This window comes from Harpia harpyja, chromosome 1 (assembly GCF_026419915.1).
Source record: "Harpia harpyja isolate bHarHar1 chromosome 1, bHarHar1 primary haplotype, whole genome shotgun sequence".
NCBI lineage: Eukaryota > Metazoa > Chordata > Aves > Accipitriformes > Accipitridae > Harpia > Harpia harpyja.
In genome coordinates this window covers 46338378-46361380 of record NC_068940.1, presented here as the reverse complement: position 1 = coordinate 46361380, position 23003 = coordinate 46338378, and the positions used below count along the sequence as shown (strand labels likewise).

Here is a 23003-nt window from a genome sequence, read left to right as displayed (position 1 = left end):
GTTGAAAAGGGGCTTGAGCCACCAGCCGGTAACCAAATCACTTGTGCCTTTCAGCCCTCAAAGCCTGGCTGGTGCCTGTGCCATCCTGGCTGCAGGAAGCAAACCCTGCTATTGCTGCCTTTAGGATCTGTCAGCAGGGAAAAGTGCTCTGCAGAGGCAAAGGCATTGAGAGCCCAAATTAGCCGCACTGGGCTCAATCTGAGATTTTGACAGCAGATGCCAAATTTATTTCCAAACGCACTCTGGAAATGTCACTGTGCTGGTCGGAAGGAATCGGGTACATGCTCCCTTTTAAATAGAACCAAGCATATGGGAGGAGGATGATTAGATTGCTTCCAACCTGCCAAATTTCTTTGCTGCAGCTAAAAATCTTCCCCAAAATGTCCCAGCCCACAGTGTTTCTGAGCACTGAAGTCTGTGCTGAGACTTTTCCATTGACAGTTGTGCTCTAAGGAAGAAAACACATCTCTCCAGTGAGGTCCCAGGTGGTCCCAGCTCTCCAGAGGCTGGGGGTCTCCTGCCTCCCCTTGCAAGCCAGAGCAACTCCTCCCTTCCTGCGACTCTACCCTGGGGAGGCAGCTGATTTTCCTTCTCCCTTTTATTCTGGCAAAAACCAATGATCTCAGACCATCCCCTCTCCAGGGCAGCACCTGCCTGTTCAGGGCAGAGCCTCTCAAGGAGGAATCATCTCCCTGCCAGAGGCTAGATGGCATCCTCCTAATCGCAGCCATGCAGACCCTGCTGCACTGAGCCAGTCCATCCTCAGCTGCCCTCTTCCCAGCTCACCTAGAAACCCAGCACACCCCAGTACAGAGGGGCAAAAGCAACCCAGCAGCTGTTTGCAAACCAAGAGGGGAGCAGTGAAAGCCCTTTTAGCTCCTGGAAGGTAAACCCCCTGGGCTTTCATGGTATGGCTTGTTTCATTCCGTGTTTTCAGCAGCTGGGACTCCAGTGCTCCCAGCTGCCAGCAGTGGGTGCCTCGCCAGCCACGCTCTGACTCTTCAAGGTGACAGTGCAGCATGACAGCTTGGGAAAGAGAAGTGCTCCCACTGCTCCCACTGTCCAGAGATGGGATTCAGGCCCCGCATTCAGCTGGGTATTGGGGAAATGAGGGTGGGACCAGAGATGGGGATGTGCTCATTAGTCAGTGCCACAGAAATTATGCCTGTCCCACCTGGGCTCAGGGGCACCTGGAGCCAAGCAACTACATCACTTCCTCTGCAGATCATCCCCAGGTTCACCCTCAGTCTGGGAGGAAGCAATGTAAGCCACCACAGCTCACTTTTTCCAGGCGGGAGGCAGGGTCAGCAGCCCAAAGTGCAAAGCAGCAGCACTGTGATGTCCCTTATCACAGCCCCAATGAAGGGATGACCTTGGGATCACCCAAACCTTTCCTGCCCCACTGAGAGACTGAGAAGAGCACAAGTAGCTACTCTGTGCGCGGCAGGGTGTTTCCTTCTCTCTGTAGGTAACCCTAAAGCTTCCCCAGGGAGCAGAGAGCATGGTGGCCTTCCCAGGAGAGGACGTGTGGTCAGCACTGGTTTCCAAATCTGGAGATAGTGCCCCCTCCCACCTAGCCTGCTTGAATTTCTGTCAGTCCAGTATGGGGGGACAGCCAAGACCAAGCACACGCTGTCCCTTCCACCAGCCATCCTCATTTTCCCAGCAAGAAAGCAAAGTATGCCTAGACCAGGAGCGGTGTCCTCCCTTCTGGTGCGGGACTAACCTGGGACACCTCTGAGTCCTCCAGGCCCTCTCTCTGGTGCCCCATTGCCAAAACATCCACCCACTTTCTGCTGATCTGCTGGATCACAGACACAAAAATCTCACTGTCTTACATCTGCTTCTACTTCCTCTATAGTGCTTTTCATGCCCAGGACTCCAAGGAAGGCACAAAGTGAAGCCAGCAGCCCTGTCCCTGCTCAGCAGACTGGGAAAATAAAGCATGTTGCAAGGAGGCAGCAAGCCCCAAACCAGCCAAGAGCAGAGCATCATCTTCTCCATGATCCGTAGGCAGCGTTTCACCCTCCAGGGCACACTGCCTCAGAGGGTCCCAGGAGGAATTTCCATAAGCCTACCTGGCAGGCTCCGGGTCCCAGAGCTAGGAACTGACCCAGAACATGCTGTAAGGTGGCCAAGCCCAGAGGGCACAAGCAGGAGGACTGTTGAGCCCAAGCAGTTAAAGCAAAGTGGCACAGCTGCTCCCAGCTCTGCTCTCAGCCTACACGCTGCTGAGTGGCGGGTGGGAGGTTTTTCTCTGCATTGCAAATCCCTTCTTATTCGAGTGCTGCAGTGCTGCTTGGAAGGAAAACAACTACTCTGGAGAGAGAACAAAGGGGTCCAGAACAGCACCTGCTCCTTCTCCTGCCCAAGGCAGGTCCTGGAACTGTCCCCAGGAGATCCTGGCTCTGTAGATTAAGCTAAAGCTTCCCGAGCAGATAGCCTGGCTGGGAGCAGGAACCATCCATTCCCATTTTCCTGTGCTTGTCTCTGGCACAGATAGTCCCGGCTGAACTCTCTCTTCAAACCTGGGGAGCAGGAGGAGAGGAGGAGAAGGCAGAGGGAAAAAGGCTTCCAGGTCTGGAGCTGTGAGAAATGGTGGGAGCAAAGTGCTCACAGCGTGTGGCTGCAGCCCCTTTGCAGCGTGGGCCAGAGCACTTCTGGGAGGGTGTTAGTGCCATGCATATGCACAGGCAGTGTGCAGCAGTGTCCCCTGTGCTTTCTGTGCAGCCCCTCTGCCAGACCAGTTGGAGGACCCAGGTTGGGAGAAAACTGGACTGGGGGGATTTGTTCCCTTTTTGGCATATGGTGTTGGCCAAGCTGCTCATTTCTGCCTGGTCAGTATAGGGGGCTGTGCTCTGAGCCCCCAGGAACATGGCTGCCCCTTTCCCAGAGGAGTGATTTCATGCTGCGAGCTCGTCAGGTTACTGATGATCCCAACCTATAGATGCATGTCCATATATCCAACACCCAGCGCCCACTTCACACAACCAACAAGTTCTCTTGCCAGACACAGGGCACTACTGGGCTATGAAGATCTTTTGGGAATCCACAGCAAAACAATCTCCATGTTTGCTGGTGCACAAGTTCCCCCACGACCAAGTTTTTGGGAGCCACTTTACTCAACATGTGGCACCACTATCCAGGGAGAGAGAGGTTGGTTTTGTGCTCCTTAGCACAGGTGCTCAGGGACTGATGGAGTGTGGAAGTCCAGGGACAGTGTCCACGGGGTCCTTTGCAGGTGACAAGCCTTTGGAGGGGCTCAGCCCCTGGGTTATGAAGGGGACAGGAGCACTGTGGAGCTGAGATTCAGTAAGTGTGCAGGGGGCTTTCTATAGAGAGAGCCCATTTGGACCAGGGAGCCTCTGACAAGGAAGGCATGCTGCCTCTAAAAGCCATGACTCTTCTTCCCTCTAGGCCCTTGGAAACCAAGCAAAGAGGGATGGAGTGAGGGAGGTCATGCTCTCAGGAGGGCTCTTGCCAAGGGACAGAAAATGCCTGTGCTCTTGGCCCAGTCCACTTGTTCCTAATGGGACTGTTCATGCTGATGAGAACTTTGGAGGAGAAAGGAAAGAATATAAACAGAAACCCCTAAAAAAAGGGACAGCAATCCCTGGCAGCAGAAAGCCGTCACTGGGGCAGGGACCTAGGGTGGATTTCTTGCACCAAGGCTTCTGACAAGAAGCACCATGGGGATGTGTGGAGCCGGGAGGTACCAGACCCACCTGCCCTTGGCCAAGCTAGCCCTCTAGGTCTGCCTCTGCAGTCCCATCCTCCCCACCACAGCATCCACCTGTTCACCTCTCTGAATTTATTCAGCTCAACTTTTTAGAACAAACCATTCATCCATTTATCTGTCCACCTGGCCATCTGTCCTTCCATAGTTTTCTCTTTTATCCACACAAAATCCAAATCCATTAGCTGTCTGGATTGCTGTTTATTAGGAAGGTAGCCAGGTGACTATTAGGATCTCCATTTATTAGCTCCAGTATGTGTCTGTGGGTTTCTCAACAGGGAAGAAGGTATACTCTACTTTTGTGCTAGCCAGAAGATGGATCTGCAGAGGTCTGGGCACCAACACTGCTTTGAAAACATGTGGCCTGGGGCAACAGACACCAAGCCTTAAAGTCCGTCCTCTGCTTTTATTCTGTCTCTAAGCAAGCAAGCTTCCAGAAGGAGTGCAGGTGCCTCCACCAGTGGCCTTCGATATGTAAAAACCAAAACAATCCCACAAGCTCATCACGTACAAATGTGGAAGCTGACTCTGCAAGCAGGCCAGACCTCTTCCCTTTGAAAGAAGGGCTGGAGCCTGCAAGTCAGGTGCTAGGTTTCATGGTTCCATGTTATTCCTGTTGTCCTGTGCTAGCAATTCTCCAGGATGAACATCAGCTCAGAGCACGCTCCCCCAGCCAACCCTCACCCCTACAGAAACACCAGTGCTCCGGGCTGCGCCAAACACTTTGGGGAAGACGGGTCATCAGCCATGCTTCGTTACAGGTGTGCTCAGGGAATATGTTCCTCTCAGGAGGAAACCTAGAGGGTATGGGCCAGGGGTTGGGCTGAACAGTGTAAATACTCGCCATCCCATCCTCTTCCACCACCTCTTTCTGTACTCAAGGAAGCAAGACGTTGTAGGGGAGCAGGCCCCTAGTCCTTCCCAAATATGCTGGACTCTGACTTTGAACCAAGCCCTGGGGTAATCCTGGTCCCATTTGCTGGCTCTGCCTGCAGCACACGTCAATAAGCAACACTGGAGCCTCAGATTAAGCTTCTCTTCAACATACAAAAGAAGGCCATTAGGAGTAAGAAGTCCTCAGCTGCCTCTTCTGAGAGCTCTGTGATCTTTAATCAGTCTCACTCCTTAGTTTTTAATCTCAGATTCTCTCCCACAGTACACAAAGGCTCTGGCATCCCTCTCCCGCAGGCCAGCAGCTCCCTCCAGCCACATGGGTGAATCCTTGCAGGAGCACAGCAAATACATCCATGCTCCCCTGCCTTGCCCAGCCTGGGCCCCTTTTCACCTCCAGACCCAAAGTCAGAGCACGGGGTGGTTTATGCAATTACCCAGCATAGACAGCGACCATCCTAGAAGTCTCTCTGCACAGACACAAGGCAGCAAAGGGATGGGGGCTTCTAGTGCAAGCCTTCTTTCTCTCTTCAGTTAATTTGAGTTATTGGTTTCTCACAACTGATAGGCAGCAGGAGGATTACTGCGATACAGCCACATCTCTGGTGGAAGGGGTTGTTTTGGTTCCAAATTCCCTGGGCAGAAATGCAAATGCAGAGTGAGACCAGAGTCCCGATGAGACATGTGGCAAGGGGCAGGCAGTCACACCTGCATTTTCCAGTACTTTCAAGAAAGGTTATGAAAGCAGAAGTCCTGACTAGTGATAAGGACCCAAGTACCCTTTCTGAAGACACGTTTCGCTGAGCACCCTGTGCAGAAACTGCAAGAAGGTCCCTGCTTAAGACAGCCACGAGCAAAATCCTGTCTTGAAGGTGCTGAAGCATCCAGCTGCTCTCAGATGGGTGCCAGGAGAGGTTTGGCCTCCTTGGCACTGAGCGAGCAGATGGAGGAGAGCAGCTCTGGGTCCTGCTCAGTGGCTCCATCTCCACCTGCACGTGAATGTTGTGCCAAGGGTTGCTCAGAGCGAACTTGGCTGGGAGTGGGCACGCACCAGGCCTGGCTGTGCACAAGTGTCCTCCCCAGGTTTGGGGAGAATGACCAGCTGCAAAACCCAGCCAAGGCTGCTAGCCTGGCCTGGTGATGAGGGGGCACCTTTGTTCTGGGAAGAGGTGCAGGGAGAGGCTGGCCCTTCATTTCCAGCCTGCCTCACAACATGGGAGGGCAGAGGCACCAGAGGTGGCTTGTACCAATGAAGCACCATGCGTCCCACCACTATGTTCTGCTCCTGTGATGTGTCCTTCACAATGGGGAGGGCAGCTGTAGCAATAGTGAGATGCCCACTGCTCCTCTCTCCTGAGCATCACTGAATCATCACCCTGGATGCCAACCCACTGCCTGGCCATGCTATAAAGACGGCAGGAAGCCAATCCAGCAGTGCAGCTATGCATCCCCCCAGCCAGGCTGTCCTGAGCTCTGCCACCCGCCTCCTGGGACATCACCTGCTACATGCTGGCACCCCCACCCGCAGACCAACACACTGTGCAGCTGCAGCATCCCAACCTGCTGCCATGGAGTCTACCACCATACTAGCGCAGCAGGTATCTTCCAGTCACACAGGCAGGGCAGGAGCACGTCCTTGACCCTGACCCTCGAGCCTCACAGGAACACAACCAAAGACCTCGCCAGGGCTTTTCTTCTCTCACATCCAGGTCAGAGAGGAAGAACCAGGGATGCCTCTGCCCCCATGACACAGCTTCCCCAGCTTGCCAGGCAGGGGCTGAGGGCACCAGGCAGCCTGAGGCATGGCTTGTCCCCTGGTGCCCGCTCAGCAGCCCACTGCAGGCAGCACCATGGTTGCCTGGGCATGGGGGGGTCAGGCTGCAAGCCCCCGGTATTTCAAGCACTCCTGTCCTGTGCCAGAGCACCTGGCACATGGCTCTCACCTCCCAGCATCTCCCATGGCAGCCTGGGAGCTGAGCTTGGCACTGGCACTGCGATTCACCTTCCAGTTTCCAAGGAGCTACGGTGTGCCAACAGACTGCCAGGGAGGACCATTCCTGCTCAGGAGCTACGGGAGAGCCTGGGAGGCACAGAGGAGATAGGTTGGGTGCACACATGCTGGAGGTGGATGTGGATTTTTTTTCACCACCCTTTCCTTACAAAACAGAGAAGGGAAAAAAGAAGGAAAAAAAATAGCAAAATAAAGCAAACCTGACAACTCCAATTTCTATCTTAATGAATAAATGAAATGCATCCCAAGAGGTAATTAAGTGCTTTGAACCAAACATGTGTCACCTACATTAAAAAAAGAACCCAGAGAGAAATCAAGCAACTGCAATTAAGGGAAAGAGACAGATGGGTGATTGCTGGGGAGTGGGGAAGCAGGGAAGGCCAGCCAGCTAGGGCCCTGCTGCCCGGTGCTTTCACAGCAGGGAACCAGGGCTGGTGCTCTCACTGTGCCATGCAGGTCCCATGGGAGAGGGGCAGTCCCGCTGGTGTGGAGGCCTCCTAACACCCAGGGTTCCCAGTGGTTTCTCCTATCCTAAGGACATAACTGTCCCCTGTGCAACCATCCACCTTTGTGCCCCATGGGGACTGTGACCACTTGCTCTCAGGTCTCCCTTCCCAAATCATACACCAAACTTTGTCTCTCCCATCCTCCTGGATGTAACATCCAGGAAGTACCCAAGCCCATCTGATTTGATTTCCTTCTGGCCCTTTCCCTGTTCTTGGCACTACAGTGTGTGGGAGCTGCCTGGAGTGTTGCTGTGTCTCAATCATCACCAAACCATGTGCTCAGTTTGCATTGGTAGGGTTTGCTGTTTGTGAATGTGCTGTTCAGGAAGAAGGCTGGAGAAGGTCTTTTCTGCAGTGCAGAAGGGGATGAGGTTGTGGTTGTGTATGACCTTAATCCTCAATCCAACACAGTATCCATCCCAGGTGCACAGCCCATCCCTCCATGCATGTATGCCCAACCTCCATCCTCATTGCCAAATCTCCTTGAGACCTCTGCACTACTTGCCAGAGCCTCGACGTTAAGGAGAAACCTCTATGTATGCCAGCCTGCAGAAAACCATATGCCTTTTCTTTCTCAATGACCCCAGAAGCCTACAAAGACTCTTTTATTGGCCCAAAGGGGGAGGAAAAAGATCAACTTGGTTAAAAAACATCATGGATTTTCCTGTGACAACAATTCAAAGAAGTGTTTTAGTAGCTGCTGTACTGAGAAAGCCACATGCTGTAAGGGTCATGAGATTTCTGGCAGCCTGCGCTCTTTGGAGGAGCTGTTATTTACTTCTAAGTGGCATCAGGGCCAGGACAGGGCACCCACACCAGCCCCTGCACCCCACCAGCCCCACCCCTTGGGGTCCACAGCTGCTTGCTATTGACCAAAGGTCCAGGGCTGTGAAGAAAAAATCTCCTGACATGGTCTTGATGCTTACTGGATTTTATGACCATCTTCTCCCTTTCGGAGGCCAAATCAAGACCTTTTGAATATTTAGGTCTGGCTGAGCTGCTGATGGAGCCAGCGTCACATCCTGGGAGATGGCAGAAGATCTTTCCTCACATAGGGAAGGCATGTGATTTATTCCTCCATAGGTTGGCCCTGCCTATTCACCGCCTCTCAAGTGTCTGCTGCTTTCAGAACAAGTTCCTTCCCAATGGACCTTAGCAGCTGCGGCAACACTGCTTGAATCCAGAGCCCTGCCCTTTGCATAAGCTCATCTCTCTCCTTGGGGGAGAAATACAGGCTTTCCATGTGCTTGAGAGGACTGCAGCCGCTCCCTGCAGAAGCCTCCTTCTCTAGCTCGCTGGAGGGGGTCAAGCGTCTGCACCCTCCTCTTGCCCACCTAGCCCACTGTGAGTCAGGGACCTTGGGGACCACCACATGTGTAGCTGAACTCATGGTCACAAACTAACAGCAGAGAGCAGAAAGCAAACCATGGTGAGGGGCAGCCCCACAGACCCCACTGCGCCTACACCTGGAGGGTGTAGGTGCCTCCTGGGTCTGCTTGCCACTTGGCTCATGGCTTGCCTGGTCTCCATGGGCTCTGCCCCACAGCCACAGCAGGAGCCTGGATGCTCCCGTGCTCTGGCATTGCTCCAGCCGCTGCCCAGCATCACAGCCATTACCCAGAGCAGACACCGTCACAGCTCTCCCTGCCCCCAGACCCGTAACAGAATCCTCCAGCCACCCTGTGCCCCAGGCCACTGGGGCCATGCCAGCACCTCATATCAGCTCACCTGTGCATCCCAGACAGCCCCTCCATCTCCCCCTACCCTGCCAGCAGTACCTCTCCTCCTTTGCTGCGCTCGGCGCTCAGGCTCTCTTTTCGCCTCGCAGGGCAACAGCATCCCGAGAGAGGAGAAGCCCACAGCTTTCCAACACCCACAGGCTCCTCTTGCCTTTTGCCCCAAGGAAACCCCATGGAGCAGGACCATGACCCGTGGGGGTGCTGCCTCAGGCCCTGCCCTGCCCGCGGTGCCCGGAGCACTCACAGTCCGGATGCTGCTCTCCGAGGTGACCCTTCTGCCAGGATGCTGCCGTCATTCACGAGCTGGAGGACATTGGTGGTCCATGCGCTGGCTGCGGGGTGGGCAGAGCCAGGTGGCAGCTCTGTGACCGTGCTCCTCGGGCTGAGGAGGACAAAGACGAGTGTGAGCCCAGAGACGCATGGATTAACCCCAGTCCCTTCCCCATCACAAAAGAGTCATCCTCCTCCAGTCTTCCCCTGCCCCAGGTCCCTTCAGGCCCACTCAGTGAGGGAGGGATCCAGCAGAGATACTCCTGCTCCAAAGTCCCCAGACCCCAGATGTATCACTACCTGTCAAGTTCAGAGCACATTCATACCCAGCATCTCCCACAGGCACTCCTCTCCACCAGCCCTCCCTGGCTCCCCATGTGCCCCTGCCTTCCTTGGGAACACACTGAGTGGGGCTGACCCATGCCGCACCCATCAGAAGGACTGGGAAAGCCCTCGCAGGGAACCAGCCATGCAGAGAAGAGTGGTCTCAGCTCCCCAGTCCCGCAGCAGAACAAGAGGCAGAGGCAAAGAAGGAACTCGGCAGGGATGCATGTCCATCCCTGGCTTCTCCAGACCTGCTCCAAGCATGGCCATGGACTCATGAGCTCATCAGGAAAAAACAGTCCACCATGACTGGGTGGCAGTCACACTGCTGAGGTCAAATCCTCAGGTGTCACTTGAACTCCTGCTGGGGTCCTGTTGAAATGGACAGCACCGTTCCCCTGACTCCAGGGTCTCCATAGCTGTCAGACACCAAAGACTGGGCTCCAGCTTGATGAGGGTGTCCAGGAAGGTCAACAGACTCCAGCACGGTGAGCAACTCACCCTGCTCCAAAGCAAACCTTTTGCCTTATGACTGTTGGTGCACTTGAGACATCACAGCTGCTCTCAGAGGCTCGGAGAAAAAATGGGGTTTAAGCCATGAAAACAGTCAGATGTGCCACAAAGCTAAAGAACAGGGCACCTTCCCGCTGCTTTCTGTCAGACTGGCTAACCACACCAGTGACATGCACATCTGTCCTCCCCATGCACTTTGAAAAGAGCAGCTTACACTCTGATCGGATTAGAGGAAGAAAACTGCATTGCAATAAATCCAGGGAGGGAACTGACTGCCTGGGCTTTAATCTGAGGAGAGCCTTCAAGATAAGAGCATTAAGAAGTGGGGATAAAGCAGCCTTCATGCAGGAATGGTCTGTGCTGGTCCCTAGTCTGGCGTGCTGTGGCATGCCCTGGCACCTGAGAGCAGCTCAGCACATCCCTCCTAACATGACCTGTCTTTCCATGCCTGCAGCCCCCTCAGTGCAGGAGATGGGGGAGCTCTAAGAAGGGCAGGGCATAGGACACAGAGGATCACTCCAAAAGCTCGTATTTTGTATCAGGAGCCTGAAATCCCAAGGGGGAACAAGGACAGCACAGTCCTTATCAGGAGACCTTGGAGCAGGGTGGGATCTCTCCCCATAGTCCCTCATTTCAGTAAGGGGATCTGGTACCTCCCAGCTCTGACTGCACTTCAGCCCCAAGCTGACACTGGATTCCCTCCTCTGCGAAGTCCTTCTTCTGCCTCCTGAATGCGGGTCCAGAGGCAATCTGCAGAGCTCTGCTCCTCCTTCAGAGGCATTCACTGAGAGCCATCACCACCTGGGTGATCTCCAACCCTGACCCATGCCCCATGGATGGGATTGGAGCTTGACAGCTCCTGCAGCAAAGCAGACACAACTTGCTCCTCCAAGAAAGCCAGGCACCTTTTCCTCCTCATGTCCCTTTAGAGGTAATCCCCACACCAGCACCAGGGGAGAGGAAGGGAATAAGAAGTGTCAACCTGCATCATCTGTTGAAGGCTGAGGAAAGCAATCTGCTCCCACACTAGGTTTGCACGTGGAGGACCTGTGTGTCAGATGGGCAGAAGCCACCTGGGATGTGGTCAGTGGTGAAAGCACAGAGTGGAGCCACCCCTCATGCCAGTGCAATCTGTTTGGCGTAAGTGGGGACTGACAACGCAGGGGGCAGCTCCTGGTGCAGGATCTTGTGCACTCAGCTAGCAAAGCCCTGGCTGAGTGCACAGCTTCATCGTGCTCCTGAGATGAATGGAGCCAGCCCTGCAGCGTGGTGTAAGTAATTGAGGAAAAAACATTTGTAAGGCAGGAGACAGCTGGATTAAAAGGTGAAGGCCAAAAAGCAAATGAAAAGAGAATCATTGATGATGGATGGGAAAGCAGTACCAGAGTCCAGTGTTTTCCTGGATGTGCTGTTGAACAGCAGCAAGACAAGAAGAGCTGAGATCAAATCATCGAAAGAGCTTGGACAGCCACGGGGGCTTGCAGAGCCTATTGCAGTTGAAAAGGCACAGTCAGCTGCTGAGCTCCAAGTTTCCCAGCCTTGCTGGGAGACCCTGGTGCTGGTCCCACAGCCCACATCTGGTCTGCCAACCAGCGTTAGGATCACTGCTTGCAGAGGCTATGCACGTGGAGGTCTGCCCCAGGTGAAGTTCAGCAGAGTGACCATTACTGCCTGCCTAGCACAGCCCCTCCTGTGCATCTTTCGCTGCACTTTGTCATGTCCTGGCCCTATCTCTGCAGAGCAGAAACCCCCAAACATCTGGTGCATTCTTCTTGAGGGCATTCAGAGAGACAGCACAGAACACACTATAAAGGTCATTACTGCAGCTTGCTTTGCTAATTGCTGCTGATCAGACAGCTTTCTTGGCAAGGGGGGAAAAAGACATGTGGGTAGAAAAAAATAAATAAACTTCATAAGACAGGATAGTTCAAAACTTCTCTCTTTGCACCAGGTGCCAAGCAGACACAAGCCACCCTGGCAAAGACAGGGGCTGTGACTGCCAGGCAAACTGGTCGAGAGCCTCAGGATAAGTCCCATCCATGGTGCAGGGAGAGTGGAGGAGTCAAGGTGAGCCACTGCCCAACAACTGCTGCATAGGCAGACTGAGAAGTGGTCAGACTTGCCAACCACAGAGCAGCTTCCTCTCCCCACCATGGTAAGGACCGACAGGGGAGATCACAGCCCCATCATCCCCAACATCCCTCCCCTGTGACTTTCCGCATCCTTGCATCACCACTGCAGTTATTTGACTCCGGGCCCATCAGAAAGCGTAAACTGCTGTACCACCTTCTCTGTCTGGCATCAGACCACCTCCACACCCTCTCAGCACAGCCCCCACACTCCACTTCCCTTTTCTTCAGGACCAAGGCAACCTCCAACAGGTTTCAATTCTTGTTCCCTCAGTCCCAAACACTAACCAGAGCCCTTCCATCCCAGCTGCCTCACAAGTCATTCTCTGCCGGACCTAAAACTCAGCTGGGACTGAGAGAGCAGATGTGACTGCCTGATCCCATGCAGGTCACCTGTTACAAAGCAAAGCACAAAACTGCTCTGCTTGGTTTTCTTTAAAAAACAGTTTGCTTCAGTGTCCTGGACAACCCTACATATTCACAAGACCCTGAAGCAAACCCAGAAGCATTTGCCAGTAGGAGGAGGTTTCCCAGACTGAAAAGCACAAGCAGAAAGATTCATCCCACCCCATCATTTCCCAGTGGGCTGAGGACAGTGACATGAGGCTGGCCCAGGGTTGTCCCCACACACTACAGAGAGGGGTTGTATGGCCCCTGCTGTAAATTCTCCACCATGCTGCAGATCCTACCACTGCACAACACCAGTAGAAAGACCTTCCCCAGTACATTTGATGAGCACTGCATCTGTCTTGCAACTAGATATCATGAGGCCAGAGGGGTAATGACTTGCCAAAGAGATCACAGGGAGCCAAGAGCAGACCCAGGGATGGAGCTTGTATCTCCCAAAGCCCAGACTCTTGGCCTCATCATCCAGCACACAAGCAGACTAGGAGCCAGAGCAGCCCCAAAAGCACCCATCTCAGAGGGATGGGGACTCTGGGTAACACGGTACTTGATCTGTGCAACATCATTCCCTGAAGAAACACTCTGGTTCATCATCAGCACACTCTGGGCAGCAAGAGGCACACAACAGAGAACCACCAGGCCACGATCCAGCCACTGAGGAGAGCTGCCGGGATCACTATGGCCAGGATCACCGGAACCACTCACAGAAGACTTAAAATCCATGCTGGAATATTAGTGCCAGAGTCCACTCCCCTACCACACAAATACAGCAGGACGCATGCTTGGGGACACTGGTGCTGGTGTCTGAACAACCAGCTCCTTCCCTCCTAGGCAGATCTCCCATTGAGCTCAGCAGGAGATACAACCATTACCCCCAGTTCCAGGGCAGTGGGAGCCCCCCCCAGACCAGGGACCCATTAGAAACCCATGAGAAAACCCATTAGAAATTTAACTAAGGAGAAGGTTTAAGGCACAACCAGCCCTCGCTGGGCTGGGAGGAGCCCTGGGGCTCAGGTGGCTCCAAACCTAAGGAGCAAAATGACTCCAAAATTGGAGGAGCAGACAGCAAGGTATGCGAATGCCCTGGCAGAGACGGATTGGAGACGTCTCCAGCAGGAGAAGCAGCTCCCCTTCTGCTCGCTGAAACCTTGACCGCAGAGTCTATCCCTCAGTGCTGGAGGAGATGGATGGTGGCTAGGAATCTTCAGGGAGGGCTCTCAGTGCCACTAACCTGGAGGACACAGGCCACCTCCAGGGAAGGATGAGGGCAGGGCTCGAGGGCAAGGCTCTCTTGAGAAAGCTGGAGGGGGCTTTCTCTGCTAGGGCAGAGGGTGTAAGGTCCCCAAAGGACAGGCACTGCTGCTCCTTTTGCGGGCCAGGCTGGATTCAGGTGTTAAGGAGCTGGAAAGGACAGGGGAGATGTATTTCAGCAGTGCTTGAACTCCAGAGGTACTTCAGCATCACAGCAAAGTAAATACCCCATAAAACGTTCATCTAGCAGCTGTACTGTAGTGCACAGGTTCGTTCACCTCTGTTCCCAGTGCTCTCCTTCGAGATGACGAATAACCATTCACACTGCTGAGGTTTATGATGGAAGCACACAACAAACCCTCAGCCCCAGTAAATGCTAGTGAGAGAGGGGGGAGTCTCGGGACCCCCATCCAAGGCTGCCTGGAGGCAGTGGGAGCAGTTCCCGGGCTCACTGCCAGGGAGGTTTGGGGAAAGCAAAGCAGCTGGGCAGCAAAAGGGAGAAAACCCAGGCCTGAGCTGCAGCCCCATGCAATGCTTGGCCAAGAGTGCTAGAGGGAAAAACCACGTGGCTGCACCAGGCGTAGATCTGGCCCCCAGCGCACACCCCATCACCCATAGCCCCCTCCCGAGGCCACGGCCGGCATCCCCACCGTGCTGCACCGCAGGGCAGGAGCACCACACAGCATGGCATGGGGAAGGTGTGTCCGAGGGCTGCTGCAAAGCAGCTGCTGCGAGTGCTTGCTGTGGGGCACTGCCATCACTCGCCCGACTTGCCACGCTGCTCCCTCCATCTGCTGAACCCAGCACGTTTATTTTTGTGTTTCCAAGTTTGATCAGATCGACTCTTCCACTTTAATCTAATGAGCGCACTGAGCTGAAATAAACACAATCTGTCCATGGAGGGCCGGGGAAGATGTCTGGGGGCACTGCAGAGGCACCATGAGGAGCCTGCAGTACCCTGATGCAGAACCAAGACACGTTTGGTAGCCAGCACAGGCCGAGCTCCCACTCCTTGCCCCACACATGCCCACACAAATATCCCCACAGCTCCAGGGGCTGAAGACCTGAACATGGAGAGGTACCTCTGGAGAGAAAAGCATCCTCCTCAGGCTCCAATCTGGGCATGGCTCTGCTGTTTCCTTCCTTTTCTTGCCCATTTCCCATGCTGCTTGACTGTCTTTCCAGCTAATTACCCCACGGTGCTGTGGGCATGAGCCACTTGGCAGCCGGCGTCTGCACTGGCTCCCAGAAATGACCTTGGCCGCTCAGAGGACAAGCAGGAACCTTTTTGCCTTCCAGGTTTCCCCCAAGACAGACAAGAAACCTTCAGCAGGAAGGACAACATGCACATCCAGCTCCTGCGGTTTGCTGCTCTCCAGTTGCAAGCTCATCTGCACCAGCTCTGCCAGCTCCGGAGCATGGCTGGAGGCACCGAGCCTGCAGCTCCCTGCGCTGGGATGGGTCACCTCTACAAGGACCCTCCAGCACCAACTTCCTGTAGAAACTCCCCAGCAGGATTTACCACCAGTCTCAGGCTTGGAAGTTTTTCTCCCTGCTGTTTTTCATACTCAGTTTCATTGCAGTAAAGCCTGGAGACAGGTTTGTTTGCATTCCCATGGTGTGTGGGCAGTGCAGAGGGGAGCTCAGCCACACTGCTTTGGTGTGAAGAGCTTCAGGGGAGACCAACAGCTGGATGTGGGGTCATTTAGGAAGCAATCTGGCCAGGCAGCATCACTGCCACTGCCCCCCTATGCTTCTTCCCTGGTGCGAGGAGAGAGATGGAGCAGAAAGGACCTATCTCAGGAGAAGACACTGTCTGCAGCTCTCCACAGCAGGGACAACAGTCCTTTGGAGCATCCGACCTTGCACCAATGGAAAGCCCCAGGAGCCCTGTGGTCGGGAGACCCTTGGGGTGGAAGGCAAGCTGTCATCTGGCAAATTGTGGGCGCTGCCCAGGCGGCAGCTGGGAGGCTGGAGGCAGGGCAGTCTCCTCCTGGCTGCCCAGCTGCCTGGTAGCAGCTCAGCTGGCTCGGCTGGGCTGCCCAGCTGGCCCCAGTGAGGACAACTCCACTCAAGGAGAGGGCTCAGCTGCCCATCACGGGCACTGCTGGATGTGCATGGCGACGAGCTGGTCATCCACTCCCATAGGCAGAGGAGGGGGATATGGGGAAGGCCCCCGGCAGCTCGCCACTCTGCCCTGCTCGGAGGGAGGGCAGGCAGGAGGCAGGGCTGAGGGCAGTGGGCTGGATACGCTGAAGGACTCCAGGGGACAGGGGCTCCCATGGGGCTGCCTGTCCCCAGGACCTGGGGCAGAGCCAGGCCAGTGCCCAGCCAGATTCGTCTCCACATGCTGTCTCTTTACACCTTCCCTCGGCCCAGGCTTGTTTTGACCTGGGTGCCAAAGGCTCAGCAGCTTTCCAAGCTCACATGGCACTTTGGTAAATGCCCCCTCCAAGTGCTCGCGTGCTTGGGCTCCTCAGGGGTGAGGTGCTGAACTCCTCAGGGAGCTTGAGACAGTGGCATGAGCGTCCCCGAACTGAGGAGCTCAGCACCCACCCATTTGGGTTAAGGTGGCTGTGTTGGCTTAACCTTGAGCATCACTGCAGTAAAGCTTTGTATGCGGATAGGTTTCCTTCAGTCTCCTCCCCAAACAAAATTCCCCAACTCCCTCCAGCTATCACATCTGCAGATTCTTTTTCCTTAAAATAATAACTAAGTCCATGCCGTGAGAGGCTTGCTCTTGCCCTGCCTTAATAAAGAGGGAAGATGAAAAGACCAGGAGAAGATTTGCTTTTGCAGCACCTTGCTGTCACTCCCAGTTCTGTGCTCTCCGTCCTTATTTCTCATTCTCCTTTCCAGGAGCTGTCTGTAACCCTTTGATAATAACCTCTTGTCTCCCAAAAGCAGGCAGTGTCCTTTCTTGCCTGCACAGCCAGAGAAATGTCACACTTTCCCTTTGATGTCAAGATAATGTATAGATGTAACATCACGTGTATGTGTGACAAATGCAAACAGCCAGCTCTCTGTCCCAGATTTGGTAATTTAGGGAGAAAAAGGAAAAGCTAGGAAAAAAAAAAAATCTTAAAATGAATTCTGCCCATCCATCACACGCACACAAAGCTGCCTCCAGGCAGCCTGCCCTCCCTGGGGGCCTAGGACCCCTAAATGTTCAGGGCCAGGGCTGCACCAGGGACATACAGGGCCCTGCTGATACCAGGGGTCCTGCACGTCCCCCTGACCCACTGAGCACTGGGGCCAGTCCTGGCAGGTCTCTGTGCCCAGAGGAGACAACACCTCACAGCCCAGCAAGAATATGGGGCAGCCGCGAACTACCTTGTTACAGCAAAAATAGTAGCTCAAAACCCATGGTTTTGTCAAAAGCAGTTTGGAAGATGGATGTGCAGGAACACCTCATCCACCAGCAGTGCAGGTGCCAGGGCTGCCTCACTGAGCCCAGCTCTCCAGGCACACCACGTGCACTCTCTAGGTGCTGCTTAGGCCCCTGCTCCAGGCTTACAGGAGCCTGTGAAGCCTGGAGAAACCTCCCACTGTTCCCTCTTTACAGTCCCTCTGGCCGAGGAGGGGTTTCTGTGGTCCACATGAACTGGGACATGCCTGGTTAGGACAGAGGATGAGCCCCTTCCCTGCACTGCAAGCATGGGAGGCATCACCCCCTCCAGCTACCTCTGCCCTGGGCAGCCCTGGGTCCGGCCTCAGCCCCAGCCCCCAGGAAACCTCCCCACCATCAAGGACCAAGCCCTGACCCCTCCAGTCCTGGCACAGCCCTCGGCTGGGTTCAGGGCATGGTTTGGGACCAGCACAGGCAGGAACCATCCCAGGAGGCAGTTCAGATGCAGCCAGCATCCAAACAAGATGGACGAGCACAAGAAAGTCTATTGTCGGGCACAGGGGTCTTTCCTTGGCTCTTGGTCTCAGTGCCAGCAGGGACCCATTTAATTGCAGACAAGGCATGGTCTGAACACAGCAGGCTGAACCGAGTGGTGCGGGGAGCCTGCCTGCCTGCCGGTGAAGGCCCTGGGCATGCATCCCACCTCAGCCAAGGAACGCCAGCAACCTCCAGCCCTCCCTCCCCGCCAGCCCCCATGAGATGCGGCCGGGCGGTGCGGGCATCATGAATGGTAAAGCAGGCAAAGCTCAACTTCCTTTCCTGCAAGTCCCCTCCCCACCCCACAGACCTGAGCATCTTTTTCATTTTCATCTTCACATCCTGCTTCTGCAATGGCTTCACAACCAGCCTTGCATGTGGCTGGCAGAGGTGAGGAGCCTTTACAGCCATCCCAGTGTCCCCATGCATGAGCCAGACCTCTGTGTGCTGCTGGTACACAGAGGGAACAACTTTTGATCCCACTGATCCTGTGGTTTATCTAAACAAGTGCCAATGCTGGTGTCAGTGCTACCACTTCACGCGGAGTGGCTTGATCCAAAGCCACTCCAGGTGGGAAGGACCTGGTTGGCATCTGGTTTGCCTAAACCAGCCAGCGAGTGCCTGGGGCCACCAAAACCTCCCTGGCGAGCATGACAAGCATGGCAGGTTGGAGGGCGAAGCCCGCAACAGTGATGACAGGCTTCTTGTGATTAGCTGCAAGCACTTGCTCACCCTGGCTTCATGATTCACTGCTTGGGTAGCACAGCGTAGTGGGCCGGGGCAAGAGCCAGGGGAAGCTCACCTGCAGCAAGAGGGCCAGGAGTCAGCAGACGGGCTCCTGCACACTCCGTCGACCCATTGTCAGCAGCCCCGGCTGTGGCTGGGCTGGGACCTCCCACAGTCAGCACGTACCAAACAGCATGTTTCACGTGGGGCATGACCAGGGCAGTGAGCTTGGGCACGTTGGTGGGACACACTCTTGCCCAGAAAGCCAGAGCCTGTCCTCTGGATCCAAGCTCTGATGGTGCACAAAGGTCTTGCACTGCATGGTGATCTGTTCCTGTGCTTTGTTCCTTGCAAACCACTCGTAGCCAGGCCTGGCTTTAAGCTTTTCTTCCAGGAACCTCTTGTTCATCCCCAAAGCAGGCTGTCCCCTGCTGACTCATAACTTTATGTAAGACCAGGAACCACAGTAAGTGCAGCTCCCAAGGCTCCCCAGCTCCCTGCTCCAGCCACAGTGCCCCTTCCATCCCACTGACACCTTCTCCTGCTCCTCTGGGAGCTGGGTGGCTCTCACCACCCTCTTCATGAACGTGTAGGCAGCTGCCTCGGGGTGCAGATGCGTGGGGGTTTGCAAGAATGAGCACCAAAAATGGAGTGTGTGGCTTCTCCAGCCTTCCTGCAAAATCGCTTGCTTTCTCCTTTTACCTCTGGCTCTGACGCAGACCCTCAGCATCAGGGGAGCTGTGGGGAGCTGGGACTGGGGTAAGAAGTTGCCCTCCTTGTCCATGCTGCTCACCTGCCCTCTCTGAATGCCCCAGACCACTCTCCCCTATTAATGGGAATCTGGGAGAAAGGTTGAGTTTATCTAAGCCAGAATCGCTAAGAGCCCTGGAACTCTGCTCAGTCATTAACTGGTGAGTAAAGCGCGCTCAGTGAGTCACCAATGCTATTATAAACACTTTCTTCTAAAGTCTGTAGAAATGAGTAGGAAAGTGGTGTTCCTTGAAGTCACTGGTTGCAGCTGTTTCCTTCCATCAAGATCTCTGCTCTGCGACCTGGGATGGCTCCATCCCCCTGGCCTGCCCCACAGGCACCTGCCTCCCCCAAGGCTGTGCCCCCTGGGGCCAGGCTCTTCATGCCTGGGGTGACAACATGAGCTGCGTCTCTACCACTCCCACGACCCCTCCTGTGCTTTGCGGCTGCACCTCATATTAAGCCATTTATAAAGGTTAATGCATGCAGGACAGATATGCTTTTCCCAGATTAATTGATGCTAAAGACACCAGCAGCAAGGAGTTGCTCAGTGCCATCCATAATGTGGTGGGGGCTGCATGACCCTCTCCCAGCACACTACTACTCCTTGGTCCCCTCAGTCTGCCCAAAGCGCTGATTCTGCCTGTCACCGCTTTTAATAATCCCAGAGCTCCCTATGAGCCTCAACACCCATCATCACCCTGTGCTGCAGGTCTGCCTGCTGCCCTTCTCCTGGCTCAGCCCCACTCCACACCACGACCACTCTCCCCTCCCCTACACTTGCGTGTGCAGGGAAGCTGCTGTGACCCCTCTGTGAACCGCCACCTCCATTCCCAACCTCTGCCTTGCTCCCTAGAGCATGGCTTGGTCTGTCCGAGGGCCACACAGAGATGCTGACACTTGGGATAGGCTGTGGCCATCGCACCAAACTCCTGCTTCACTGCTGCTCTTGATGGCCAGCAGTCCAGCCCAGCCCATCTCCATGCTGGCCTCCTCTCCCTGCCCATCTAACCTGGGTCCGCTCCTGCTTGCTCTGCTCACTGCCCTCTGTGCACCTCCCACCCTCATTCCCTCCTCCTTTGCATCATGTTTTTCAGCTTGTTAGCTTTTTTTCCCCTTTTGCTCCCAGGTCTCATCTTATCCTCAGCCTTGAAAATGCAAACGCTTACCAGCACACCAAAGACCAGACCCACGCTGGGATGGGTTTGCCCTGGGGGGCTTCCCTGACACCATCCCATCCCAACTCCAGTGTGACTGTGCCCAGCTGGCTCGCCAGCAGTGCAAAGGGCTCCAGCTCCCACCAGCTACGCCACCCTGCCACATCCACCACCTTGGAGGAGCTGACTTGCAAGCCAGCCTGCTGCTGGGGCTGCCGTGCTGATTATTTTACATTTCGTATCACAAAGAGAAATGAAAATGCCAAAACTCTGGAGAAGGAAGAGAAAGGTGCATTGGACCAAAGAGACAAGGGAGAGCAATTCTTGCAGAGACTGAGGACCCTGCAGGAAGCCCTTCTGCCTTATCCCTGCCTGGATGCCTTGCTGGCTGGGGCAAGCTCTGCTCTGTGCTGCCATCCCCCATGTCCTGCCCAGGCTCCAGGGCTAGACACTAAGATCTTCCTATTCAAAAGGATTACAAATTACTGTCTGATCCACTAATTAGGAAGGGAAGATGAGTGTGCTTCTGACAGTGATGTTTAGCAGCCATTTAGAAATTGCTCTGAAGGCAGCAAGGCACTGTGAGCACACCGCAGCGTGCAGCCGCATCTGCTCCACGCCAGCAAGCCCAGGACCACCCTGCTGGCCCCACTGCCAGCAGCTCCCTCTCGCCCTGGGAGGCTCTGCCCAACGCCATCCCCAGCTTGCACAGCTCCTGCAGTGAGTCTTGCCCTTCTGCAGAGCTCGTCTGGCTCTCAAGGCTGTCCCCAGGCCATTTGGCTCCTAGCCCCGCTGCCATTACTTCATATTTATTTAACAAAATTAAAACCTGCTTAGTGGGGCCAATTGAAGGCAGGGGAGATAAATCAGATCTTCATGCCGCTGCCAGAGAAGGGCAGCCTGGCGCCGGGCTGGAGGCCACCTGCGCTGTCTCAGGGGGACAGGGACCCTGCTTCCCATGACTGGCAAGTCACACCAGGGGACTGGCCATCAGCAGGCAGCAGCGCAGCAAGTGCCCCAGAAAGCTCACACCACTTCTTGGGGCTCCCACTTGTCTCCTTCCCCACATGGCTGCTGGTGGCAGGGAGCTGGCTCTGGCTGGGGATAGACTCCAGGAAGAAAGCCCCGACTGGCACCTCCATGCTGTGATGGGACTCGCTGACAGCCACAGGCAATGCAGTCCTTGTGTGTGCAGACAGGCATGGCCATATGTCCGAGAGGATCGCCCCAGCCCTGCGGCCACCAGCAGGCTATGATGGAAGCAGCCCCATGCCTGTGTGTTTTGGGTAATGCCCATGACAAGTGTGTGGAGGCTGCTCTGAACACCTCCTCCAGACAGAGCCCAGAGACAAGATGCTGCTCCCAGCAAAGGAGGAGCAGCAGAGCTGGCCTCAGCCCCTTCTGAACCCTTGCTGTCTCTAGCAGGGCCCCTGTTTCCCATGTAGTTCATTACAGGACCAGGCTCCTCTCTCCTGGGTGAGAAACTTGCTCCAGATCAAACAGGAGATGAGGTGGGTCTAGGACCATCTCAGGAACTGCTCTACAGCTTTGGCCTTCCCAAAAGTCATCCTAGTGCTCACCCCCATTCCCCAGCATCACACCCCTTCTAAAACCCAACCGACGGGCATAAAGCCAAGCAGCCCAGCTACCTCCAGCAGTGCTCCATGCTGTGTGCAAAGACTTTGCATAGGAGACACAGCAAAGAGCCAGAGCTCGAAAGCATGAGCCACATCCTCAGTGCACAAGGACAGAGATACTCCTGTCCTCCACCCCTGGTATGACCCTGCTGGGCCTTGACATCTGCAAGACCCACCCTGGACCGTCCCCCAGCCTGCGTGGCCCTGTGTGCTCCCCGCCAACCCTTGGTGCTGAGTGAGCCTTCTGGCACCACCCTGATCCGGCATCATCCAACACAGAAATGCAAACATGATGTGAAGGCAGAGGGAGGAGATGGGAAGCCTCAGTGACAGGTACAGGCACCCACAGAGGAGCAGCTTCATCACAAAGATGAACCCGGTCAGCTTAAGGCATTATTAGATTGAGTTACAGTGGTATTAATGAGTGCTTTCAATTTTAATGAAGTTAATCTACCTATAAAAGCTCTTTATGTCCATAAACATATGATCCGAGAGAGAATAGGACTTTCAGCCACATTTTTACGACATTTGAGCATGTTTTTTGCAGACACCTATTTAACAGCAATGCCAACACAACAGCTGGGAGAAAAGCACCTACTGTCCAAACTGCAGCTCCCTGCACCATGCCAATTAAATGTGGAGTGATCTCTTGCTCAAGCTGCACATACTTCTAGGGGAGGCAAGATTTCACGTTCCCATTATGATAAAAGTTAGAAAAACTGTGAATTTCAATGGAAAAATATACATTGTCTTTTCTCCACTGGGAGAAGATGGTGCACACAGAACAAAGAGCTCGTGGAAATGATGACAAGCCCCAGTCCAGTAGAGCACCCAGGCCCACTGGGGTCTCCCTGTCCTGCCCCTCTTCCCATCTCGAGTAGAGAGGCCAGCCTGCTGGCCAGGCTCTTGCAGAAGGAGTCATGCTGGAGCCAGTCTCCAGCCTCCAGTAGGCCCTTGTCTGCTTTGCCAGCAGAGGTTCATTTTTCTGATGCCTCCAGTTACTCTTGGAGTAGGGTGTGGGTGGCCTGGGTTTGATTTACTGGCTCTTTCCCAGGCTTGGTCTTTCCCATCA

General features: G+C 54.7%; 1 protein-coding gene across 4 annotated transcripts in view; it reads right to left on the bottom strand.

Moving 5' to 3' along the window:
• The window catches only part of DLGAP4 (DLG associated protein 4), a 181283-nt gene that overhangs the window by 144758 nt on the left and 13522 nt on the right, over window positions 1–23003 (bottom strand). For 3 of the 4 annotated variants that reach the window (XM_052791038.1, XM_052791049.1, XM_052791071.1), the window contains exon 2: window positions 9128–9265. In XM_052791038.1, coding sequence (XP_052646998.1) covers window positions 9128–9179 — 52 coding nt within the window. In that variant the 5' untranslated portion in view covers window positions 9180–9265. Of the gene's footprint in view, window positions 1–9127; window positions 9266–23003 lie in introns of those variants that run through there. The other variant, XM_052791056.1, reaches the window with a different exon arrangement.